This window comes from Eucyclogobius newberryi, unplaced genomic scaffold, assembly GCF_026437365.1.
Source record: "Eucyclogobius newberryi isolate DKJ021-1_F unplaced genomic scaffold, fEucNew1.0.hap1 SCAF_13, whole genome shotgun sequence".
NCBI classification, from domain to species: Eukaryota; Metazoa; Chordata; class Actinopteri; order Gobiiformes; family Gobiidae; genus Eucyclogobius; species Eucyclogobius newberryi.
In genome coordinates this window covers 9372449-9397837 of record NW_027315757.1, presented here as the reverse complement: position 1 = coordinate 9397837, position 25389 = coordinate 9372449, and the positions used below count along the sequence as shown (strand labels likewise).

General features: G+C 39.5%; 1 protein-coding gene across 1 annotated transcript; it reads right to left on the bottom strand.

The window, feature by feature from the left end:
• Positions 1 to 3939: 3939 nt before the first annotated feature.
• cabp5b (calcium binding protein 5b) lies at positions 3940 to 8523 on the bottom strand. Its single transcript, XM_072442495.1, has 6 exons — positions 8298 to 8523; positions 8142 to 8169; positions 7439 to 7582; positions 4849 to 4958; positions 4614 to 4761; positions 3940 to 4033 (listed from the first exon to the last, which is right to left on the bottom strand). The coding sequence occupies exons 1-6, from the start codon at positions 8346 to 8348 to the stop codon at positions 4005 to 4007; spliced, it is 510 nt and encodes a 169-aa protein (XP_072298596.1). The 5' UTR covers positions 8349 to 8523; the 3' UTR covers positions 3940 to 4004.
• Between the last annotated feature and the right edge of the window lie 16866 nt (positions 8524 to 25389).

Genomic DNA, 25389 nt, shown 5'->3' with positions numbered 1-25389 from the left:
GAATTATATGTACATAAAGACACGTTGAATGAATGTCTTGAATTCAGAATATTTTAATAAGAAAATGATAGTGTTTTCTGTGCACATGAAAAAACAAAAAACACACACTTTATTTAAATAAACTTAATTTATAATGGTTATTTGACTTGTAGACTGTATTTACTTGTTTGAAATGTGCTACTTTCAAATAAATAATCTTTCCACTGCAAAGCCGGGCGGCCAGAAAAATGAAATACCGGTATGTCTAAAATGTGAATAAAACTATTCCATACACAATTCTGAATTCAAGCCATTCTAAATATTATTTTTTTTGCAGTATATTTTAAAAACAAGCAAGAACCAAAATCATTGTTGTCAGTTATTCCCTTTTTCACACGGACAATGTATTTCACATTTTGTATTGTGAAGACAAGTTAGAACATATGTGGGACTCAAGTGCATATGGCAAGTTTTCATGTTTTTCTAATTGTGACTTTGTTAGAACGTGTGATGTTTTAAATGAGTCATGTTGCAATTTCTGAAGAAAACTTGAAAAATAAAAGTTGAGAATTACAGGAAGTACGCTGCATTCATGTGGTCCTCTGGATGTTCAGGGCATTTTTCTTCCAATTGGCAACTCTAAATTGGCAACTGTAAATTAAATCAAATCCTGACTTTCTGAGATAAAAGGCACATCAAGATCAAGATTACTTTATTTGTCCTGGAGGAAATTTGTCTTGGACACAGTGTCTTCCACACAGAGAAAACATGACATAGACATTATAATAATACATAAGGTTCATTGATAAAGGGAGCGATGAGTTTTCATGCCTGTGTTTTATTGGAACCCTGTCCCGACGTCCGGATGGAGCAGCTCTTACTGGGAGTGTGAAGCATGAGACGGGTCAGAGAGGATTTTCCTTGCCTGCTTGATAACAGTCTCCTCAAATTATCTGCTGTAATGATGGACGTTCTTCCGTTCCCATGACGCACTCTGTGAATCATGAATGCAAACAAGTCAGAACCTTGACTTCTCATTTCGGAATCCTGAGTTCCCGAGATGAACGCAGCAGTAGAGCCGAGTTCTTAAACGGAATTCCTCGTTTTTTTGTCATTTCCCAAAATGAAATTGTTTTGGCCATTGTTTACAATATGGTTGCTAGGTAAGAGTTGTGGAATTACCTGCTGCTCGTGTCCAACTAGGAAGTAACATTATAAACGTCACCAACATTTTATTGAAACCAATATATCTACAATAAATATATTTCAACTTTCATAAACATGACCTAGCTGTGTCCCCAGATACGAGGTAAACATGTTCAAATCAAATACAGAATTTACACATTTTAATATTTATGTTTTCCTAATTACAAAAAAGTTGCTTTTCAAAATTCATGTTGAACTTTATTTAATGACTGACTATATTTGCTTACATTGCTTGCAAAGTCATTGGATTGATCATTGTCTATTTTTTTTAAATTAGTTTACAGCCTACTTTACAAACCAGCTCAAATTTGTGTTTTTATTTGTTTTGTAAAATCAAAAATAAAATTGCTTCTCAAATTCAAAACTTACAACTCAAGATTTGTTACATTTGTCTGAACACACTGTATTTATTCAAACTGTAATTAACCACATAAGTAACCATTCACTGATCAAAATGTAATTCAAGAAATGTGGGGATTTTTTATCAAATGAACCGTAAGTGTCATCCCGTTAGTGACTGAGCTAACACTATAGCCGCTATAGTGCTGCCATGCTACATATCAGACCCCCGTTGTGCCCCACAGGACTGTTTATACCTCATACAGACTCTAAATGGTGTCAATTGGTAATATTTCAGTAGGTATTGTGCAGCGGAATCATTTTAACCAAAACAGTGTGCCACAAATCAAAAAAGGTTGAAAAACACTGTGTTAGGGCCTTTAAAAGATTGTGTGTGAAACCCCCTCACCACTGTTAAGCGCCCGATTAGAATTTGACCAATGTGTGAGCACACTGCTGTAAACAACTGGCAAATCAAACCTTACACTTCCATTTCTGTTCAAAGAATGATTCACTCATCTCTTATTCTGCTTAAATCTCTACCTCAGTCTCTTCCAGCGAGTGGTTCGTGACTGCGACTTGAAGATGCACAGCCGACTGCAGTCCAGAATGCGAATGCCTTCTGTGTCGATACGGTCTTTTGTGTTCTTCAATCTCACCTTTGGAACGCTCACTGCAGCTTTCTTCATCACTAAACTGGATTAAACACATTTATACAACGTCAAGAACGAAACGTGACCCTTCACAGACGCACCAGGAGGCCACTATCACTATTTCTCACGTATTTCCAGTGTAATACAATGAAAATACGTATAGGATATGCAAACTGAATGAACAAATCTAATCTCAATATGTCCCAACAACAATTGCCTGTTCATTTATTATCATACCTATTTTTTTTATAACATAACCCAGATCAAATGTGGTGTTTTAATCTGATATGGCTCTTTTTGGTGACATCCGAGTTTGAGTTTGTGGACAGGGCCTAGCGGTGATCTGCCATCTGCTCTGTGAGGGTCCCATGATGAGGATTACAGAGTCAACTAATCCAGGTCAGACACACACATAGATTACGCCTCCCAGTGCTATGGTTCATGTTATAGTTACGATGTTTCAGGACGTCCCAAGAGCGATAGTATTTATCCAGTCGTAAATAGGACAAGGCAAGAGACAACGTGGCAAAGGTCAAAACTACATGCATTAAAAACTCTTTGACCCGTTGCTTCAAATAAATCCGGAGGAAAAACCTGCTTTCTGACTGTGAGCGATCTTAGTCCGAGGGGCGTGACCTGCTTATTGCTATAGATATATTTTGATGCCTGTGTACTCCTTCAGTCACCCAGGGAGGTTCCATCGAAAAAGTACTTCTGTCTAAATACATTTTGCCTCTCTGAAGAAGCTTTTTGGATGAGTCGCGAAACATATTCAATCTTAAATCTTTTGTCCAGCTTTATTATAGCTTTGAAGTCTAATTGCAGACTGTGGAACATTAACATCACCATGGACACAAGCATTTTGCATCTCAAGCTGTTTACAATTACAATATTTAACATGTCGCAAAAATATCTGCAGGAACAGTTTTCATACTCGACTGGCAAAAGTAGAATTTAAAATATGTACAATATGTAACTTGTCTGCATGATGTTTGTGCTTTGTCTGGAATGCTCCATAGTATGGCATTAAACGTATCCATCTCAGTGAATAAGAATGTAGCTTTGACATTAACACATCTGTAATTGAATTAAACAAGCTGAATCCTGGCTAAGGGACACACAAAGGTCTCAGGTTTGATTGCGGGAGAGAGCGGCGCAATAATGAGACCAGGCAATATACAGCCAAGTGATACATATTTAATATCATTTACACAAAGTAACAGAAAATTATGAGTAAAAACATGTTACATTGCAAAAAAGGAGTTTTAAACTACACATTTAGTCCAAATCGTTTTCTTTTCTTTTTTGAATGAGTAATTAATTGTCATTATTTGCATTATTTAGACCCACTAGTATTCCCACATTTTACATAACAAAGGCACACAAACAACAATAATACTCTGCTTAGTTTAGCAGTTAGCATTTTATTCATTTAAACTTCTATTCATCTATTTTGAATTCATATTTTAATAGTATTTTATGAATAATATCTTCAACAATAAAAAATAAGTTACATGCTGTATGTTCGCTCTGTTAAGATAATAAGTAATGTAACACTGTTAGCTTGTTCATTCATCATAGTTCCTCAATTTAATGTAAAACTAGGCTGTTTATTACATAATTACGTTTTAGTTTTAGGTTAATCAAGTAAATATCACAGCATTGAATTAATAAGAAATGAAATAGTTGAGATCAAATCTTTAAATCACAGTCAACATTCTTATTCTTGTTTGTGTTTGTGTGGCGGACTCGGAATTAAACCACAGTATTTCTCTTATTAATTCAAAGTGCAATAGATACTGCAGTAGATATACACATAATCCATTTTCATTTTTGTGACATCATCCTCACAAATTCTGCAAAGACAAGAACAAAATAATCATTCACAGTTTATATTATTACATTTTATATTATTACATTTTATATTAAAGGGGACATATAATGCTCCATTCTGGCATTTCCAAATTTGTACACTTTTTGGACTTTGGACACATTTGCATTATTTATTTCATAACCTCCAATAGCGTTACGTAAGTTTAAGTGTGTAAAAAAGTGGTTCTTCCGTGGATCGTTGGCCTTTACCAAAAAAATACAGTATGTTTTGAAATACTCTGAATATTCTCTTTACGGTCAAACTGCACACTTATTTGTATTCATCATATTGAAATTAATAGTTTAACTTTGGTTGTAGCTTGTCGTTTTAAGGTGGAACCAGAAGCTACCCACCAGTTGAGAATGACAAGTCAGAAAATGTTCTCTGTTTCACGTTCAGCCCCTTTTAAAAATGAAGTTTTTCTCTAAATAATACTAAATCACCAAACCAAACATGAGAACGAAACTTGGTTCTATAATTCAGAGGCATGAAAAACATAATAACATGAAAAACAGAGAGAGTTTGTTTAGCACTATACGTCCCCTTTAATTCCATACTTATACCTTCAAAATCCACTGTCCCATCTCCATCGTTGTCGGCCTCCCTCACCACCGCCTCGATCTCCTTCCTGTTGGTGTGCTCGCCCATCAGCTTGAGCATGGCCTGCCTCAGCTCATCAATAGTAATCGAGCCGTCTCCGTCAATATCGAACTGAAAAGATTGGGAGAAATGATCAAAACAATGTGGGAATGTGCATGTCAAAGAATGGTCGGGAGGAGTGAAAAGCTACAGACTCACCTCTTTAAATGCGTCCTTGAGCTCCTTTAAGCCAATCATCCCTGCCGTTTCTGCCAGGAGCTTTGGCGTCATTAACTCGACGAAATCTTCAAAATCCACCCGTCCCCCCACTGCAACGAGAAGATTCATTTGGATTTGAAACAGTCATAATCAAAGAAAGTCTAGACAGATTGGAGAGTGGTACTGGTTACATGCAATCAGCGGGCATCTTCTGTGCAGCGACTTGTTTTTATGTCAGATGGATTTTGTCTATTAAAGTAGAACTAAGTAACATTTTCACCTATTGAACGTCTTTGTAAGTCCCTGTATTTGCATTTTTGGGGCGTTTGAAATGTCCGTCGTCGCCCCCTGCTGTCTCGGGGCGGAAAACCAGCCTTGCAGTATTTGACGACACCGATCCGAAGAAAACTCTCCTGAGAAACCCTGGCTCTTTTTTATGTTTGGCAATGTGACATGTTTTTGTGTGTGACTATACTATACTGAAATAAATATCTGCTTTTTGCATCTTTTTTTCTGACTGTGTGTTTTCACAAGGGAGCTAGAGTTACTTAATTCTGCTTTAATACAGGTTTGTGTTAAGAAACAAAGTGCGCTATTTGTACTACTACTACTTATACCAGGATAACTATGACCTGTTATAACAAATTATAAAAATGCAAATACAGTATATTATGGGCTTGTTTGCACTGGTTCACTTTGGAGCTTATGTGTGTGTCTCCACCGTCTTAAGTGAACCATCCGGACCGTTTAAGCGGTTCAAAGTGGACCCTGAGTGATGCTAGCTTCCAAAGTGGTGTGGCTCACTACGGCTCACATACTTGCACCGTACCGACTTTTGAGCGAGATGATTTGACAAGAGAGAACGCAAGCTCGGGTGAAAACAAGATGATGGAGAGAGATGAAGGAGACAGAACACTGACTTGATCTTGTCATAAACCGCAGTATTTCCAACTTCCTATGTTGAGGCGACAGACTTAGTAAAATAAAGCTAGCACACGTTAGCATCAACTGTTTCCTGTTTATCGATGCATGGCACTAGCGTTAAGATCGTTATATTTCCAGTGCAAATTGCATATAACTTGATCCAAACCTATTGCACTACATGAAGAAAGGTTAAAATATGGCACAGAGGTACAGAGAAGTTAAATAAATGGCAAAAAAGCTAGCGATAAACTGAAAGTAATTTCTCATTTACTCTAGATTTAGCTGCTTCTCACATCTTTTTGTGAATCACTGAGAACGGGCTTATTATCAGAAAGTATAATTCAAGTAGAAGTTCGATTTTATTTCTCAGAAAACATTTATGTTTGGGTGACATCAGACCCCAGGGGATGAAAAGACGCATTCTTCCAATGAAAAACTGTTTCTAAAATATTGTGGCAAAGCAAATTGTGCCTTGTCACTCCCTTTGCTGAATTAAGTTAATGGTGGTTGTTTGAAATGACAAAACGTGTCAAATCTGTTGATAGTTTGTCTGAATACTTTATACTTGTATTAATGGACCCCACTCCTTTAAACCTTTAAACTTAACAAACCCCTGTATTATATCATTAAAGTTGCAATGCCATACTTTTTTTCCCCAGCAAATGAATGAATTACTCTTTTCTTCACTGGTTATGCTAGGGCAGTCAAACGTTTTTCCGTTTCTCTGTCCGTTAAAGCTGTTCTAAAACTGAACACACCCAAAAAATCATGCATGCAAAAACTAGTGATGCACAGTAGGGTTTGTGAAAGCTCCTTTAAACACATCCTTCCACCGTCAACGGGTAGAAAATCAATAGACCCAGCTTTAACAGTAAAAGATTGATTGTTCTTGATTTCTATCGTTTTCTGGCTCGAGATGGATGAGAACGTGTGTCACCACTACTCTAAGTACAGCACCTTAAAACGTATTTATCAAAATATGGGAGGGTTAAGACAATCTTTTAACAGGAGTCTTTATCTTCTTGGAATATAACTCATCTTTTTATTTTTTTACTATTTCCCTTTTGCATTAAGGCCATATTCATGTGCATATAACTGATGTAGTAGATTAGTATTATTTAGTCTTATGCTAGCTATTTTTACTTGACTTTATTTTATTATTATTTACCTTATTTTATTTTATTTTTATTTTTTATCTTTATCTTTTCACTTAATTTTATTTTTTTCCCTCCATTCTCCATTAAGATATGAGAGGAGTTTTGTTAATAAGAGTTTTTTGTTTTGTTTATAAGAGTTCTTCTATTCTATTTTTAAACTTCCTATAAGTTATCTGTCCTTTTCCTCTGTATCTACTGCGTTGTAACACCGAAATTTCCCCATGTGTGGGGAATACAGCACTTTCTTATTACTTTACATTTAAAACTGATAATATCTCCAGCCCGACAGCTTCAAAAGTAAATATTGAACATTTAGAAATTACAAATCATAGCAGCTCTTTATTGCCAATAAGACTCTGACAAGCGTAGATCAGATCAAAATGAGTTTGGACAAAAACAAATGACGTCGTGTTTTCAAATCTCAAGTTAAAACTGATGGTATCTATATTAAATCTTTAAGAAGATGTCATTCGGAGCATTGAGAGTGAAGTGCTGTGTTTGTCTCTCACAGTTCATGTTGATGTTTTGGCTCAGTTCGATGAGCTCCATCTCCGTGGGCATGTAGCCCATGGTCCGCATCAGGTTCCCCAGGTGTTTGCAGCTGATGTAGCCGTCTTTGTCTTTGTCAAACTCCACAAACGCCTCTCGCAACTCTGGAAGAAAACAAACAAAACGATGAAAATGTGTGGCTTATGAGACTTTTTCCAATATGTAAAGGTTGAAAATCAAATGGATGTTAGATTTTAGAGAGGTGTTTATATGAAATGAAAGCTTACGACAAGATATTTCAATAAAATTATATTATCCAAAAGGGTGCAAGTACTGATATGGAGTCTTTTCAGAAATCATTGGAAAATTATTGGAAAAATTGAAGGATTAAAAAACAACAACAGCGTTTTATTAATGTGTGAAGTGTGGGAAAGTGCTGTGTTAAAAAAAAAGTCTATTTAAAGTGTGACTTTTATGAATTTCCTGTAAAGCTGTGAAATCTTCTTGTTCCCTTTTAGTTTGAAATTATCAAAAAATCTTTAGATCTGTCATTTGTATCTGAAATGGGAATTTTGTAATCTGAAAACACTTTTTGGATACTTGCAGAATTGTAAAATGTATTCATTTTTCAAAGGAATACTGATTTCTGTGATGATTTGATTAAATTAAACTCAATCTGAAATACAAATATTCTACAGAAAACATATGTATAATTATATTTACCATCAATTTCATCATTTGTAAGACTTCTCTGCAAAGAAAAACACAAACAATCAGTTGTATGCAAATTGTGTTAATATTAACATGCAACATTTACAGTTTTGAAGGAAAATAAAAAATAAAATAATTAATAAAAAGTAAAATACAATTGTGACTTACGTGTCTCTTGGTTGCTCCTCTGATAAAAATGCAGGGCTGTTTTAAACTCATGATCTCAGAATGAAGAGTCTTGTTTGCAAAGTGGTGAAAAGATAATACAAATTGGAAAGGTAAATGTTCCTTTTGTGACTATATTATGGGATGTCCCTTTCGGCTCATGTGTCTGCAGTGGTCAAGAGCGTTGTGGCAGAGAAAGAAGAGTTCTGCTGTGGATTATCTCACAGCTTTGGGCCAGAAAAGAGATAAAGCTGGCAGACACAGTGCAGGCTTAACACTGGCCATGTATCATGTTATGTACATGTGGTATTTATAGCATCAAGGCACGATGTTAAGAATTCAGCGTAACTTTCTTATGAATTTTGATAAAATGTTGATGCCCAAGTTTGATGACGTTTTATCCCCTCATCACAATTTCCTGTTTTCTCATTGTGGTATCATTTTTGTGAGATGGCTTTACAATGATCTGCTGAATGGCGTTAGGGTTAGACAATATGCACAGTTTCAAGGAAAAAAAAATATAAATCTGGGTTTGGTGTGCGATGTTGAATATTCTGAATATTCTGTTCAACTTGTGTTCATTTTGCTTTGTCGGATGCTTTCTGGTCTTGTTCTGTGTCCTGTGTTTTATATGTTTTTATAATACCGGAAAGAAAAAAGATTAATAATAATACAACCAAACTTCTAGTACAATAAATATATAGTTTGAAAAAAAGAAAAAAACACTAGTCTGTCGTAAGACTTGGGACTTGACTTGGACTTGAGGCCAAAGACTTGGGACTTACTTGAGACAATACAAGAACTTGATCCTACCTCTGCCATCTATTCTGTATTTTTGGATACTTAATGACAATATTCTAGCCAGGGGGAAATAATAAGAGACATACAAACCAAGGATAAAGTAGCATATGTGCAGCAGTCATATATTCCCATTTTTTTAACACACATTTTTCTATAATTCAGTTCTAATAATAGACCTCGCACAGACATACAAGCAGCTTTAGTGCCATTGTAATAGAATGTTAACGTTTTGTAACACGCGTGCCAAAACAAGATTATGCCAGATCTATGTTACATCAAATCTATCTAAATGAATTGCATAAGCATTCAGACGCATTATGAAATCTAAAGGATAAGAAGATGCACAGATGACATGGGAGGCTTTGCTCTTACATGAGACCAGCATCAGGACCATCAGCGTGCAAACAGATTCATCATTAAACTCTGGGGAAAAGTCTACAGTATGTGCAGCAGTTTCATCGGGTCAGCATCATATTATGTGCTTCTTTAAGGGCTGCTCTTTAAGGGAGGAAAAGGCATGTTGAGAGAGCAAACTGACCAAAAAACAAAAAAATTGGTTTGCTTGAATGTGTCTGCCCCTAAATTCTGGTGAGTTTCTCATTATGACTTTAACATTATCTTTATCTCAGTTCAAATATACAAAAAATCTACAAAATCTTCAGTTATAATTAAAGCAAGCTTTGATACCGGAATTTCACACAGCAAAAAAAATATATTTTTTAAAAAGGACGTTGTTAAGTCTTTTTCTAGCTCTTAATACTTAACGATGGGCTTTGATAAGAATGGCCTGTTTCAAAATGTTTTCTATATTGGAGTAGGAATAAAATATTTGATAATCTATGTCTGAAATGATTTCCAGAGGAAGACCAAACAGCTTTTGTAAGTGACGTTTTAAGTGTGATGACAGGAGCAAACACATGAGGCAATGTTTCCTGACTGTTGATTGGTTGAACAGCATCATGTGATCACTTGACGACCAAACAGACAGGCGTTAGCTGGGTGATGACCATGATGCTCTCTCACTCAGAGGTCTCGTAAAAGTGTGGACGGAGGTGAAGAAGTTGGACAAACGTCCCGTGGATTTATCAGAGGAAATCAGTGTCAGTAAACAGTCAGTTGCACTGGAGCATGGCCAAAATCATTAAATATGACATGTTTGAATGTATGCTACATGGCTCTGGGCGGGCCTTTCTGTGTCATTCAGATGCAAGTCCAGTTTAACAGCTCCACACTACGAGACTGAAGCAGCTGCAACACTTTTCAACTAGAGATGAGTGGGACTGCTCTAGTCCCACTTTAGTCCTGCTTTAGTCCTGTTTTAGTCTTGCTTTAGACCTGTTTTAGTCCTGCTTTAGACCTGTTTTAGTCCTGCTTGAGACCTGCTTTAGTCCTGCTTTAGTCCTGTTTTAGTCCTGCTTTAGTCCTGTTTTAGTCCTGCTTTAGACCTGTTTTAGTCCTGCTTGAGACCTGCTTTAGTCCTGCTTTAGTCCTGTTTTAGTCCTGCTTTAGACCTGTTTTAGTCCTGCTTTAGACCTGTTTTAGTCCTGCTTGAGACCTGTTTAGTCCTGCTTTAGTCCTGTTTTAGTCCTGCTTTAGTCCTGTTTTAGTCCTGCTTTAGTCCTGTTTTAGTCCTGCTTTAGACCTGTTTTAGTCCTGCTTTAGTCCTGTTTTAGTCCTGCTCTAGTCCCACTTTAGACCTATTTTAGTCCTGCTTTAGTCCTGCTCTAGTCCAGTTTTAGTCCTGCTTTAGTCCAGTTTTAGTCCTGCTTTAGTCCTGTTTTAGTCCTGCTTTAGACCTGTTTTAGTCCTGCTTGAGACCTGCTTTAGTCCTGCTTTAGTGCTGTTTTAGTCCTGCTTTAGTCCTGTTTTAGTCCTGCTCTAGTCCCACTTTAGACCTATTTTAGTCCTGCTCTAGTCCCCCTTTAGACCTATTTTAGTCCTGCTTTAGTCCTGCTTTAGACCTGCTTTAGTCCTGTTTTAGTCCTGCATTAGTCCTGCTTTAGTCCTGCTTTAGTCCTGCTTTAGACCTGCTTTAGTCCTATTTTAGTCCTGCTTTAGTCCTGCTCTAGTCCCGCTTTAGACCTGCTTTAGACCTGCTTTAGTCTTGCTTTAGACCTGCTTTAGACCTGCTTTAGTCTTGCTTTAGACCTGCTTTAGTCCTGCTTTAGTCCTGCTTTAGTCCTGCTTTAGTCCTGTTTTAGTCCTGCTTTAGTCCTGCTTTAGTCCTGCTTTAGTCTTGTTTTAGTCCTGCTTTAGTCCTGCTTTAGTCCTGTTTTAGTCCTGCTTTAGTCCTGCTTTAGTCCTGTTTTAGTCCTGCTTTAGTCCTGCTTTAGTCCTGTTTTAGTCCTGCTTTAGTCCTGCTTTAGTCCTGCTTTAGTCCTGTTTTAGTCCTGCTTTAGTCCTGTTTTAGTCCTGTTTTAGTCCTGCTTTAGTCCTGTTTTAGTCCTGCTCTAGTCCTGGTTTAGACTTGCTTTAGTTTTAGTCCTGCTTTGTAGTTCATCCATGTTTTTCGGGTAGATTTGGTTTGTTTAGTCTTGGTTTGACCCTGTTATTGTCTTAGGTCTACTTTGCACTAGTCGAGTCTGGTTTCTGGTAAACACTGGGTTTGCGTTGTCTGGGTTTTAGTGCTTTTCTTCTGTTTTTTAAGAATGTAATACTGTTATTATTATATTATACTGATATTTTACTTCCTATGTAGATGTCTGTTGTTGAATTGTGCCACTGTGAGTTGTTTGTGGCTCTTAAAGATATATAAAATAAAATTGTTAGCCCTCTGAACCTTAACCTTAGCCCTCTGAAAAATCTGCCCCCCTGGAAAATAAAGTTGGAGACCCCTGGTCTATAGAGATGACATCATCACTTAACCCCATAGTGTTAACTAGGCACTATAATCAGTTTAAGTTAAATACGCTTGTACCGTCTCTCTCTCATTTGGCGTGTGTGAAAACTGCAGCTGGACTTGTGGTTTCAACTTCTCAGTGGATTTATGACTATGACTGTAAAAACTAATGCAAAATAATAATTCTGAAGCTTAAGTGTTGTCTAAACTAGTGCTTCAACCATTTCTCAACTGCGATCATAGTATAGAATTTGCACGGTTTTAAGGTCTTTTCTACAATTTAAAGCACATTTTCAAAACATCCAGGAGATTGATAACTTTGCCATCATGATGAATCCTCTTGATTTTTGTGAGTTCACACACTCTTGAGAATTCATCTTGTCCGGCTCCCACTGATTCAATTGCAGTTTGGTTTAACGGGCCAATCACATGGCATTTAGGGCCTACAGGTTGGACTGGAGCCAATCACAGAGCAGCATTGTGGTCAAAACAACTGAACTAAAAGAAAGATGGCGACAAAGTCTAGGGAATAAAGTCTGGCGGTAATGCAACACTCGGATGCCAACCGCCATAAAACAACAACAACAACAACAACAAGATGGCGGCGCAGACGGAGAATGACAGACTATTTTGTTTTTCACAAACGTGCACACAATGGCACGTTGTACATTTGTGGATGAGACAGAGGACTGTGCTTCTCTGAACACTGGACTCAGTGTGAGACACAGACCAATCTGCCATGAGCCAGGTTAGGAGACTGATATGAACTGCTAACCCATTTCAGAATGTGTGAATGTCTAAACTAACCAACTAACCAAAAGGCATTATTATTTCATTTGTAATTACTGTATACTTTTATGTGGAATATTGTTGCTTCCCGATGTCATTCGTTCACTTGGTAGAGCCACTGCTCAGAAGAAGAGTGGTTTCAAATCCATATCCACAAGTTCAAACTGTTGTTGATTCTTGGCAAGACAAAACAGCCTCAACTTCAGAGTCTGTGTTCACCTCATAGTTCTGTGTGTGAGTGAGTTCTTTCTTAGTGTAAACAGATCTGACATGTAGCAGTTCTCTGGTATGTACAGAGTCCTTTATAAGGAGCACAGAGGTGTCACTCACACATCTCTTTATGCAAATTGTGAGTGATAAAAAGCAGCAGGAAGAAGCCACTACATGAGGTCCAACCATGAAGAGTGTGTGTGTGCTGCTGCTGCTGCTGCTGGCTGTTGGACACAGTGAGTTTGACTGACTGAATATAACTGACTGTTGACTGGGTCACACTCACTCTGTTTCCTCCACAGGTGTGAAGTGTGAGACACTGACACAGCCTCTGTGACTGTGCAGCCAGGACACACTCTCACCATCTCCTGTTCTGTCTCATACTCTCATAGTAGTTATGCTACTAATTGGATCAGACAGCCTGCTGGGAAAGGCCTGGAGTGGATTGGAGAACACTGTGGATCTGGATGTACCATGTACATCAAAGAGTCACTGAAAAACAAGTTCAGTATAACTGTTGGCTCTAGCACAGTGACTCTGAATGGACAGAACGTGCAGCCTGGAGACACTGCAGTGTACTACTGTGCTCGGGACCACAGTCACACAAAGTACATAGAGATGTACAAAAACTCCTCAGTGTTATTCACTGTAGTCACCACAGGAGGAGCTCTCACACCACTGAGAATATTGTGAACGCACCATAAAGAAAAGAGTGGTTAGGGGTGTTTTGTTTCCTCTTATGCTCATTTGCATACAGTTAAGGCAGGAGGAGAACTTGCATGTGTCTCTTGGCAGGATTATACTAGTTTCACTCCCTGATACACCTCAAGGCACTGGAAGAAGAACTTTTAGGACTACGACAAAGTCTAAGGAATAAAGTCTGGCGGTAATGCAACACTCGGATGTCAACCGCCATAAAACAACAACAACAACAACAACCTCAAATGTACTTCTTCATCACCAATTCACTAAGAATGCAATTAAAATGTTTAAGTGCCACACATTTTCCTTTCCATCATTAGTTTTACTTCTATGGCCTTAATTTAAAGGTGATTAAAATGACTAAGTTACAATGAGCCATATGCTGAGAGATATATGCAATATATTTGTACATTATATTTACTACACATACTGAATCTTGGCAGCGTGTAATGATATTCTCATTTTGTGTCTTTACAGCGATGATCGTCATGGATACAATGCACATTGCAGGTTTACTTCAGAGCCCCTGAGATAGCCCCTCCCTCTTCCCCCTAGCCTGACTCCTATTGGCTGAGCTGTGCCAGTCTCTGCCTGATCTGTGGCTCAGGGTTTTACACAGTCGACAGAGAAAGTTCATCAGAATCAGAATCAGAATCAGAAACAGAATCAGAAACAGAATCAGAATCAGAATCAGAATCAGAAACGGTTTATTGCCATTGTCAATGAACAGAATTCACAAACATAGGAACTTGTCTTGGTGATTCAGTGCAACATAAAACAATGAACAATGAATAAGTCAAAATGGAAACAATTTAAATCTGCTATGGGATAAAAATAACAATAAGCTATAAGATAAATAATAAGAATAAAAAAAGATAGGCTTAATATGTACACAACGTTCCATATGTAGTGCAGAAGTGAACAGTGCAGTGAGTGATTCAATTATGGTCATATCCAAGTTCAAGCAACATGTGAACCTAAAGCTGCTCAGTTTAGATTGGTTTGGTTTTTAGAACTCAGAAATGACTCAACAACTTTGAGTAAGTTAGACCAGCAACAGACTTCTGAAGTTCTGAAGAGAACCAAAACATGTTAAACACAATCTGAGATGAGCTCTCCATGGTTTGCAAACAGTATAGGCGTGCTTACACACATGGTCAAAAATAGATCAAAAGTATTTCCCTCAGATGCCCTCCCTGTTTGTCTGAATGCAAACTAATGCTGTGCTCCTGTGTGTCTATATAAGGCCCATGTGAGAGTGGGACACAGTGCACTCCACACTGATGATGTTGTCTGTAGCTCTTCTGCTGCTGCTGGCAGCTGGATCCTGTAAGTCTCTGTTCACATCAGTAAACTCTGCTACAACTAAACACCACAGTTTGATCCTCAATATTGTGTTCTGTCCTCCACAGGTGTGAAGTGTGAGACACTGACACAGCCAGCCTCTGTGACTGTGCAGCCAGGACACACTCTCACCATCTCCTGTTCTGTCTCATACTCTGTCAGCAGCTACTGGACACACTGGATCAGACAGCCTGCTGGGAAAGGCCTGGAGTGGATTGGACACAAATACACAGGCGGCTCGAACTATAAAGATTCTCTGAAGAACAAATTTAGTATTGATTTAGACACTTCCAGTGAAAGACTGACTCTGAATGGACAGAACATGCAGCCTGGAGACACTGCAGTGTACTACTGTGCTCGGGACACAGTCACACAAAGTATATCTACAGCTGTACAAAAACACCTCAGACTGTTATTCACTATAACCACCAGAGGAGGAGCTCTCACACGAGTTACTTTTTATTATTATTTTGACTGCAACAGAAACTGGACATGTGGTTTCAACTTCCTCCTTTTCCAGCTCCTTTTATAGCAAAAATGTGGTTTTGATGTGTTTTGTCGTTAATATTGTAAAGATGATGACATTTGTACTAAAATTATACAGCTTCACATCAACACTGAAAACAGTCTAATTAAAGTTACATTTTAGCTGCTTTCGTGTTGCCACAGGAAAAAAAAACTCTCTAAAAGTTAGTTCATTCATTTTATTTATGTATAGAGGGAAACCCCAATGAGAAAAGTTCTCTTTTCCATAGGTTAAAACACAACACAGAATAAACCACTAACAAACACAGCATATTAAGACACAAATAAAACATTCAATAATATTAACCAAATATAAAAACACATTTTCACATACAATATGAGACAAAACTATATAAAACAAGTGCATTGGCACTGCAGTCCTTGACCAGTGTTTTAAAACCATTAAAAGGCATAAAATGATTTAATTTAAAAAGTCTCTGTGTTTTGTTCCACAGGAGCAAAGTTGTAGAAAGCCTTTTTTCCTGTCTCTGTGTTGACACGATGGGATTGTAAGATAAAAATGTCCTGAGACCTCAAACAGTGAATACTTGAACTAATGTGCAATAAACTGGATAAATAATCAGGTTAAATGCAAACTAGAGCCTTATAACAAACAAGAGGCAGAGCTGCTCTCTTCTTGCATCTAATGATCACATTCTACTTTAGAATATAAATCACAGTGGTGAGTTCTGTTTCCTTCTCCTGTAATGAACCTTAGAGCTGAACCTCAGAGCTGAACCTCAGAGCTGAACCTCAGAGCTGAACCTTAGAGCTGAACCTCAGAGCTGAACCTTAGAGCTGAACCTCAGAGCTGAACCTCAGAGCTGAACCTCAGAGCTGAACCTCAGAGCTGAACCTTAGAGCTGAACCTCAGAGCTGAACCTCAGAGCTGAACCTTAGAGCTGAACCTCAGAGCTGAACCTTAGAGCTGAACCTTATAGCTGAACCTCAGAGCTGAACCTTAGAGCTGAACCTCAGAGCTGAACCTCAGAGCTGAACCTCAGAGCTGAACCTTAGAGCTGAACCTCAGAGCTGAACCTTAGAGCTGAACCTCAGAGCTGAACCTCAGAGCTGAACCTTAGAGCTGAACCTCAGAGCTGAACCTCAGAGCTGAACCTCAGAGCTGAACTTCAGAGCTGAACCTTAGAGCTGAACCTCAGAGCTGAACTTCAGAGCTGAACCTTAGAGCTGAACCTCAGAGCTGAACCTTAGAGCTGAACCTCAGAGCTGAACCTCAGAGCTGAACCTCAGAGCTGAACCTTAGAGCTGAACCTTAGAGCTGAACCTCAGAGCTGAACCTCAGAGCTGCACCTCAGAGAGAACTGAGAGAAATGTGGCCTGGATTTACTGTTTTCCACAATGAAGAGGAAAACACGTGTTGTTTCTAAAGAAGAATGATCTGGTTTAAGATGATTTGTCAGCTCTTGTATGTGTTTATTGAAGGAGAGTTTATCATCGATCCAGATGCTCAAGTATTTGTAATAGAGTACTTGTTCAATCATATTAGCATCAAGCGTGAGAATAGATATATATTTTTTGGGTCTTTTGGAGAACAGCAGACATTTAGTTTTATTTGAATTCATCAATAATTTTAAATCAACACAGTTTTGTTGAATGGAGAGAAAATCCTCTTGAATATTTTGAATCACTTGTGCACAAGAAAGTGCCTGAGCAGACAGAACTGCATCATCTGCACAAGTGGATGCTACTGTGTTTTAGATTATGTCCAATTGAGTTTATGTAAATTGTAAATAAAAGTGGTCCAAGTACAGAGCCTTGAGGAACACTTTATTATGGTAAGAAAATTCAGATTGAAAGCCATCAGCAGAAACAGCTTGAGCTCTATTTGTGAGGTAATCGATTTGTATGGAACCCAAAAGCATCCAGACGATCCAAGAGAATCCAGTGATCCACTGAATCAAAGGTCTTTGACAGATCAACAAAAACAGCAGCACGTTCTTCATGAATGTCCAATGCAATAGCAATATCAACTTTAGTAGCAGCTGTGATAGTGCTATGCCCTGGTCTAAATCCAGTCTGGTAGTTATTTAAATTGAATATTTGGTTAAGAAAGCACGTACCTGGTTACTTATTGGCTTTATTACTATTACTACACAACTTTGAGTAAGTTCAACTAGATCAGCAACAAACTTCTGAAGTTCTGAAGAGAACCAATTCAATTCAATTCAATTTATTTTTGTAACGCCCAAAATCACAACCACGGTTGCCTCTAAAGGCCACAGTAAAAAACGAATAAAGCAATGTCTGTGGTGTCGGGAGAGGATGTTCCAGAGTCTTCTGTCCTTAGACCCTCCTTCAACCAAAACATGTTAAACAATAAAAACACAATCTGAGATGAGCTCTCCATGGTTTGCAAACAGTATAGGCGTGCTTACACACATGTTCTAAAAATAGATCAAAAGTATTTCCCTCAGATGCCCTCCCTGTTTGTCTGAATGCAAACTAATGCTGTGCTCCTGTGTGTCTATATAAGGCCCATGTGAGAGTGGGACACAGTGCACTCCACACTGATGATGTTGTCTGTAGCTCTTCTGCTGCTGCTGGCAGCTGGATCCTGTAAGTCTCTGTTCACATCAGTAAACTCTGCTACAACTAAACACCACAGTTTGATCCTCAATATTGTGTTCTGTCCTCCACAGGTGTGAAGTGTGAGACACTGACACAGCCAGCCTCTGTGACTGAGCAGCCAGGACACACTCTCACCATCTCCTGTATTGTCTCATACAATATTAAAGCTGGACCCACTGGATACTGGACACACTGGATCAGACAGCCTGCTGGGAAAGGCCTGGAGTGGATTGGACGTGACTGTGATGGATGCACTATGTACATCAAAGATTCACTGAAGAACAAATTTAGTATAAATGCAGTTTCTTCCAGTAAGACAGTGACTCTGACTGGACAGAACATGCAGCCCGGAGACACTGCAGTGTACTACTGTGCTCGACAGCCACAGTCACACAAAGTATATCTGCAGCTGTACAAAAACAGAGTCAGTGTGTTCCCTGTAGTCACCAGAGGAGGAGCTCTCACCACTGACACACTGTAGCTTCATACACCTAAACACTGTTTCATCTTCATCTCCACAATGAGACCAAATTTTGTCCTAAGAAAACCCTTTTGTCCTAAGAAAACAGTCAGAAATTTTCTTGAATTTGTTTTGTATTATAAAAAAAAATCAATCATTATCATCAGATGGGCATGTTTAAAGACTGATAACAACACAAATGATGCATAATATGTGTCCTTTAAAGTTATTCAAGTCATCTTCAAATGGGTCTTAATAATTTAACTATATTTAAAATATGCTGAGAAAGATATATTCCCAGAAACCTTATCAGAACAATTTCATGTTGAAACGGCACAGATTTCACAGAATGACTCAGTGACAAATGACAAAAAGCAGAAATATATAATTTGCAGTTATTTGACAACATCAGACCATAAAAAGAATACACTTGTGCATGATGTGAAAATAACACATTATAAAAACAGAAAAATACATGTATCTTTGGTCTGTTTTTTGCTGCACGGGCCTCATCCATTGGCACAACCTTCTTAAACCAGAAAAGAGTAATATCCATAAGTCTGAATCATTATATAGCCCAACCTCACAGAGCCTCCTCTCCACAGCCGCATGTAAATATTGTGTAGCCCCTGCTGCTGTTATAAGACACAGACCTCCTCTCTAAGCCAGTCTGATGATGATGGACATGCTTATCCTCCTGATGGGGGCGCTCTCTCTGCCCTGTGAGTTCATTTCTCACCAAACGTGTTCATTACGTTTAGCTCATGCATGTGTTTCAATTGTTTTTATTTGTCAGGTGTGAGTTGCCAGACCCTTCAGTCCATTCCCTCTTCTCCGGTGCTCAGAGCCCCTCAGGAGTCTCTCAGTCTTTCCTGCAGTGGAGCTGGGTTTAACTTTGGTAGCTACGGGATGCACTGGATCAGAAAAGCTGAAGGAAAAGCACTGGAATGGCTGGGGCTCATTTATTACGACGCGAGTAAGACGCAGTATGCAAACAGTGTTCAAGGGAGAATAGAAATCAGCAGAGACAATGGGAAAAGCTTGGTGTTTCTCAGTCTGTCCAACCTGCAGCCTGAGGACTCTGCTGTGTACTACTGTGCCAGACACACAGTGCTTTTACTTTATACTGAGGCTGTACAAAAACGTCTACAACCAGCAGGTCCTCCAGGGGGCAGTAGAACATATGGAACATCTGTGTTTCACGTTGCAAAAACATGTGGTTAAAAGCATCTGAACTTGTGGTTTCAACTTCCACATCATGTGAATATTGTGAAAATAAAATGATCCCACTGGCTCATGATGAGATGATACAAAACACACAACACCAAACAGAAGGATGTGGGAAAACATGATAATCCAAAACTGTGAGGTGACCACAGGCCTTCAGGGGACAAAGATGTCCAGGAGCTCATCTCATGCTGTCCACAACACATTCAATACTGTTTAGTCTGATATGAACTCTTCTCACTGAAAACATTTAAATATTCATATTTTCGCTTTCAGCTCAAAGGTCATTATTGTTTTCTAATTTCCCTCAGATGCCCTCCCTGTTTGTCTGAATGCAAACTAATGCTGTGCTCCTGTGTGTCTATATAAGGCCCATGTGAGAGTGGGACACAGTGCACTCCACACTGATGATGTTGTCTGTAGCTCTTCTGCTGCTGCTGGCAGCTGGATCCTGTAAGTCTCTGTTCACATCAGTAAACTCTGCTACAACTAAACACCACAGTTTGATCCTCAATATTGTGTTCTGTCCTCCACAGGTGTGAAGTGTGAGACACTGACACAGCCAGCCTCTGTGACTGTGCAGCCAGGACACACTCTCACCATCTCCTGTTCTGTCTCATACTCTGTCAGCAGCTACTGGACACACTGGATCAGACAGCCTGCTGGGAAAGGCCTGGAGTGGATTGGATATCACTGTACTGGATGTACTTTAGTACTCAAAGATTCACTGAAGAACAAATTTAGTATAAATGTAGATTCCTCCAGTAACACAGTGACTCTGACTGGACAGAACATGCAGCCTGGAGACACTGCAGTGTACTACTGTGCTCGGGACACAGTCACACAAAGTATATCTACAGCTGTACAAAAACACCTCAGACTGTTATTCACTATAACCACCAGAGGAGAAGCTCTCACACCAGTTACTTTTTATTATTATTATTGGCTTAAACAGAAACTGGACTTGGGGTTTCAACTTCCTCCTTTTCCAGCTCCTTTTATAGCAAAAATGTGGTTTTGATGTGTTTTGTCTTTAATATTGTAAAGATGATGACAATTGTACTAAAATTATGCGGCTTCACATCAACACTGAAAACCGTCTGATTAAAGTTATATTTTAGCTGCTTCAGTGTTGCCACAGGAAAAAAAACTCTCTAAGGTTAGTTCTGACATGATGTTTCATCAGATGCCCTTCCAGACTCCCCTCTCTTCTCTGCAGTGGTTGAGTCCATTTGACTGTGGACACTGACTGTTTCAAAGTGTCAGAGACGAGTCTTGAACCGTTGACCTTCTGTTTCAAAGTCATGTGATGTTTCTCAGACTGTCACTGACACAGAAGAGTCTGGACTGTTGGAGTCTTTGGTTTCAAGTTGCTTTCTCTGCTCACCAAATCAAGTTAAACTGATCAGGGACAAGTTCCAATCTGGACTCAAAGCTCAGTCTTCTTCCAGTGTCTTTCCATTTACACTCACACCATCAGCACTGTTTACATTGACCTTTGACCTACAGAAAGCAGAGTAACTAGTGACCAGCACACACTGGCCAAATCTGATGGTTTTGATACATTCAATGGTCATGTAACCATTTGCAAATTTGCAAAATAGTTTGTAAAATATGACAACATTTAAAAGGTTTTGACTAATTTAGCGTATAGATTAGAACTATGAGGACGTCAACAATAGAACAGCAAACACGATCCTTAAAATAAAGAAGAAAAGCTTAACTTGCCATTGTCAGTGAACAAAACTCACAAAGAAGGAACGAGCTTTGCAGTATAATACAAATATATGCACCAGGATACCAGCCGGTCAGACTGACTCATCCCCGTCCGAGATGAGCCCGATGAGGGTGGTGTCGTCCGCAAACTTGATTAGTTTTACGGAGTCGTGGCCGGAGGTGCAGCAGTTTGTGTACAGGGAGAAGAGCAGGGGAGAAAGTACACAGCCCTGTGGAGCTCCTGTGCTGATAGTCCGTGTGTCTGAGACATTCTTCCCCAGCCGCATGCACTGTGTCCAATCCATCAGGAAGTCAGTGCTCCACCTGCAGGTGGAGTCAGGCACGTTGAGCTGGGAGAGCTTGTCCTGCAGCAGAGCAGGAGGATGGTGTTGAATGCAGAGCTGACGTCCACAAACAGGATCCTGGCATAGGCTCCCGGGGAGTCCAGATGCTGCAGGGTGAAGTGTAGTGCCAGGTTGATAGCGTCGTCCACAGACCTGTTGGCTCTGTAGGCGAACTGCAGGGGGTCCAGCAGGAGGAGGTGAGGGACTTGAGGTGGGGGAGGACCAGGCGCTCAAATGACTTCATGACTACAGACGTCAGCACCACAGGTCTGTAGTCATTAAGTCCAGTGACCCAGGGCTTCTTGGGGACACGGACAATGATGGACGACTTGAAGCAGGCTGGGACATGGCATGACTCCAGGGACGTGTTAAAAATGCCAGTGAAGACTGGGGCCAGCTTGCCTGCACAGTGTCTCAAGGTGGCCGGAGTGACACCGTCTGATCCAGCAGCTTTTCGAGGGTTGGATTTTCGAAATAGTCTGCACACATCCTGTTCCTGAACTGAGAGGGGGGGGGGGGTTGGGTTGGCAGAGGTGGCCACATTGGGAGAGGGGGTGTCAAATCTACAGTAGAAGGACTTGAGTTGCTGGGCCAGTTTTCTGTCGCCTGCGGAAGGGGGGGGGGGGGGCTCTGGGCTTGTAATTGTTGAGAAGCCGGAGCCCACTCCACACTGAGGCAGGGTTGTTGTTGGAGAACTGCTGCTTCAGACGCGTATTGTACTGAGATCTAGCTCTCAACACCTCCCTGCTAAATCTGTACTTTGCATTTTTGTAGCGCTCTCTATCACCGGCCCTGTGCGCTGCCTCCTTCTGCTGTCTCAACTGCCTCAGTTTTGGTATGAACCAAGGTTTATCATTGTTGAAGGTGACTTTGATGGGTGATAGTATAGTGCTGTCCTGACAGAATCAAATGTGTGACGTCACAGTGTCTCATGTAGTCATTCAAACTATCTGTGGAAGCTCTGAAAACCTCCCAGTCTGTAATGTCTGTGTCTAAATGTCCTCGGTCTCTCAACGAGAGAAAAAGACAAAAATAAAGACTTGTTTCTTCATATAAGTGTGAGAGCTGCTGTTAAGGGCCCATTCTAACGATGCACTGAAGTGTTGTGTTCAAGTAGGAGGCTCCACTTTATGCAAAAGTCAGTCCTGGCCTCACTTTAAAAAAGCTTCAACCTCAGGACCAAACCATCAGCAGCGATGAGATCTGTCAAATATTGCTTGTTTGTTCTTGTGTCTGTCAGCTGCTCAGGTGAGGCCAACATTTCCTCTTTACTATGTTCTGTCTCACTCAACTAAACTAATGAGTTCATGTATTTTCAGGAGCTGATGGCCAATCCCTGGTCCAGTCTGGAGCAGTGGTTACACGTCCAGGAGGGTCACACAAACTGACCTGTACATATGTAGGATTCAGTAGTGATTATGACACTGCATGGATCAGACAGGCTGCTGGAAAAGGCCTGGAGTGGATCTCTTACATCAGCAGTGGCAGTTCAACCAAGCTCTATTCTGACTCAGTGAAAAAACGCTTCACCGTGTCTCGAGACAACAGCAGAAAAGAGGTGTATTTGCACATGAGCGGCCTGAGAGCGGACGACACTGCGCGGTATTACTGCGCCAGAGACACAGTGAGAGAGGCAGTGGCAGAGCTGTACGAGAACTACCTCCCCAATTTGAACGGACAAAACGTACTTTTACTGACAAGTTCCATTTCACATGCACATGAATAAGCTCTAAGTTAGGCTAGAAATGCATCACAATGTTCTAAAATGCTCATAGTCTCAAATTTGGAGGTCAGAATTCTGTGTTTTGTCCTTGTTTATGGTTCATATCTCTGTCATTCCTGTCCACATGAAACAAAAACTGGCACAAAGTTCACAATAGCTCCCCTAAAATGTGATTGACAGTTGAAAGAACATTAACAAATAGGTTTAAGACACATTTGTGCAGCCAATCCTGAACAAATAATGATGAGATTCAACATTTGTGGATCATCAAAAACAGTGACAGTCTCACATAGAGTTATAAAGGCCCCTGCCCTCCATTTATAGCATCACTTACAGCATATATAATAACACTATTATCCCAACAAAAGTAATTACGCTGGATTATTAATGTGGAATGTAAAGTAAAGTCATGTTGAAACCATTTGTATATGTTTAATAAAGATAGAGCTCCTCAAGCACCAAGTGTCCACCAGACAAATGCACATTGTTTAACACTTATTTAAACAGAACACATTATTCACATTTCTGTCTTTGTCCAGCAGAGGGAGATGTATGCAAATAAACTGTCTTTATATTGGCATCACTAACTTATGAATCACTTGTGCCTCAGCAAACAGAATTAACTGCAACACTGGGGACTTCACACTGAACATAGAAGTGTGACAGTCTTATTGAATAATGGGAACTGTTATTTTTGTGACTCTTCTCTTTGTCGCTACAATCAGCTGTAAGTGTTTATGTGGGATAAACTGTGTGTGGTTAGAGAGGATGTTTCAGTGCAGGTCAAATGAATATATTTCCTTGTTCAGGTGTGTGGACAGAGGTCAGACTGGAGCAGCCGTCTTCTTTGGTGAAAAGAGCTGGAGACAGTGTGAAGATGTCCTGCGTCACATCTGGTTTTACTATGACAAGCTTCTACATTCACTGGATACGACAGAAACCAGGACAAGGACTCGAGTGGATCGGCAGGATGAACGCTGGAAGTAACTCAGCAATTTACGCCAGTGCGTTTCAGAGTCGCTTCACTCTGACTGAAAATGTTCCCAGCAGCACCCAGTACATGGAGATCACAGGTCTGACAGCAGAAGACAGTGCTGTTTACTACTGTGCCCGGGACCCACAGTGACAGGGAGAATGCAGCGCCTGTACAAAAACATCCAACCAAGAGATACTGAATGACACAGGCAGGAAATGAACACCAAAACAAGTGCAATGAACTTTGACTCTTTTAAGATTGCAACCACAAGTACAAACTAAAGGCTGAAAATAAGGACAGGTTTTGTACCATATTTTACCTCAGAAATCACTATACAAATATAAATTAACTAAGAATAGTACAAACTGTGAGATTTAGGACATTTGTTAGAAATAAAGCTCTTTGTCATGTGTAATTTAGAACCTCCAGGGGACAGTCTTAGCCCCATAACTCTTCACACTTCTGTTTTTTAAGGTAGAAAAACATGACCATTTATCATTAAAAAAGAGTTTTGTTATTATACTTTTCTTTTTTCTTTTTTTTTTACTTTGCACATTCTCACAATAAAATCACTATTTACAGGACTGAAAACGTGTCATTTTTGGGCAAAATTCTTAAAGTTGGTCATGGAATAGACCATTCAAGAGAACTGTGGTGGAGCACTCAGAGAAAGTAAAATCATAACCATATTTGCTCTCCAAAGTGTACATTTACTTTGTGAAATGCTCTAAAATGAAATAAATGACATAGATTTGTTCAAAATTCCCTGGAGAACAATGCGAGAAATGTGTCAATCACTGGCTTCAAGCCTGTAATAACAATATATGACTATTTCTTTTGGGAGGAGCCA

Coding starts and splice junctions, on each gene's coding strand:
- cabp5b (XM_072442495.1), bottom strand. CDS start 8,348: ATGAGTTTAAAACAGCCCTGCATTTTTATCAGAGGAGCAACCAAGAGA. Junction 8,170..8,297: donor GAGGAGCAACCAAGAGACAC/GTAAGTCACAAT, acceptor TTTTCTTTGCAG/AGAAGTCTTACAAATGATGA. Junction 4,762..4,848: donor TCAAGGACGCATTTAAAGAG/GTGAGTCTGTAG, acceptor CAATCTTTTCAG/TTCGATATTGACGGAGACGG.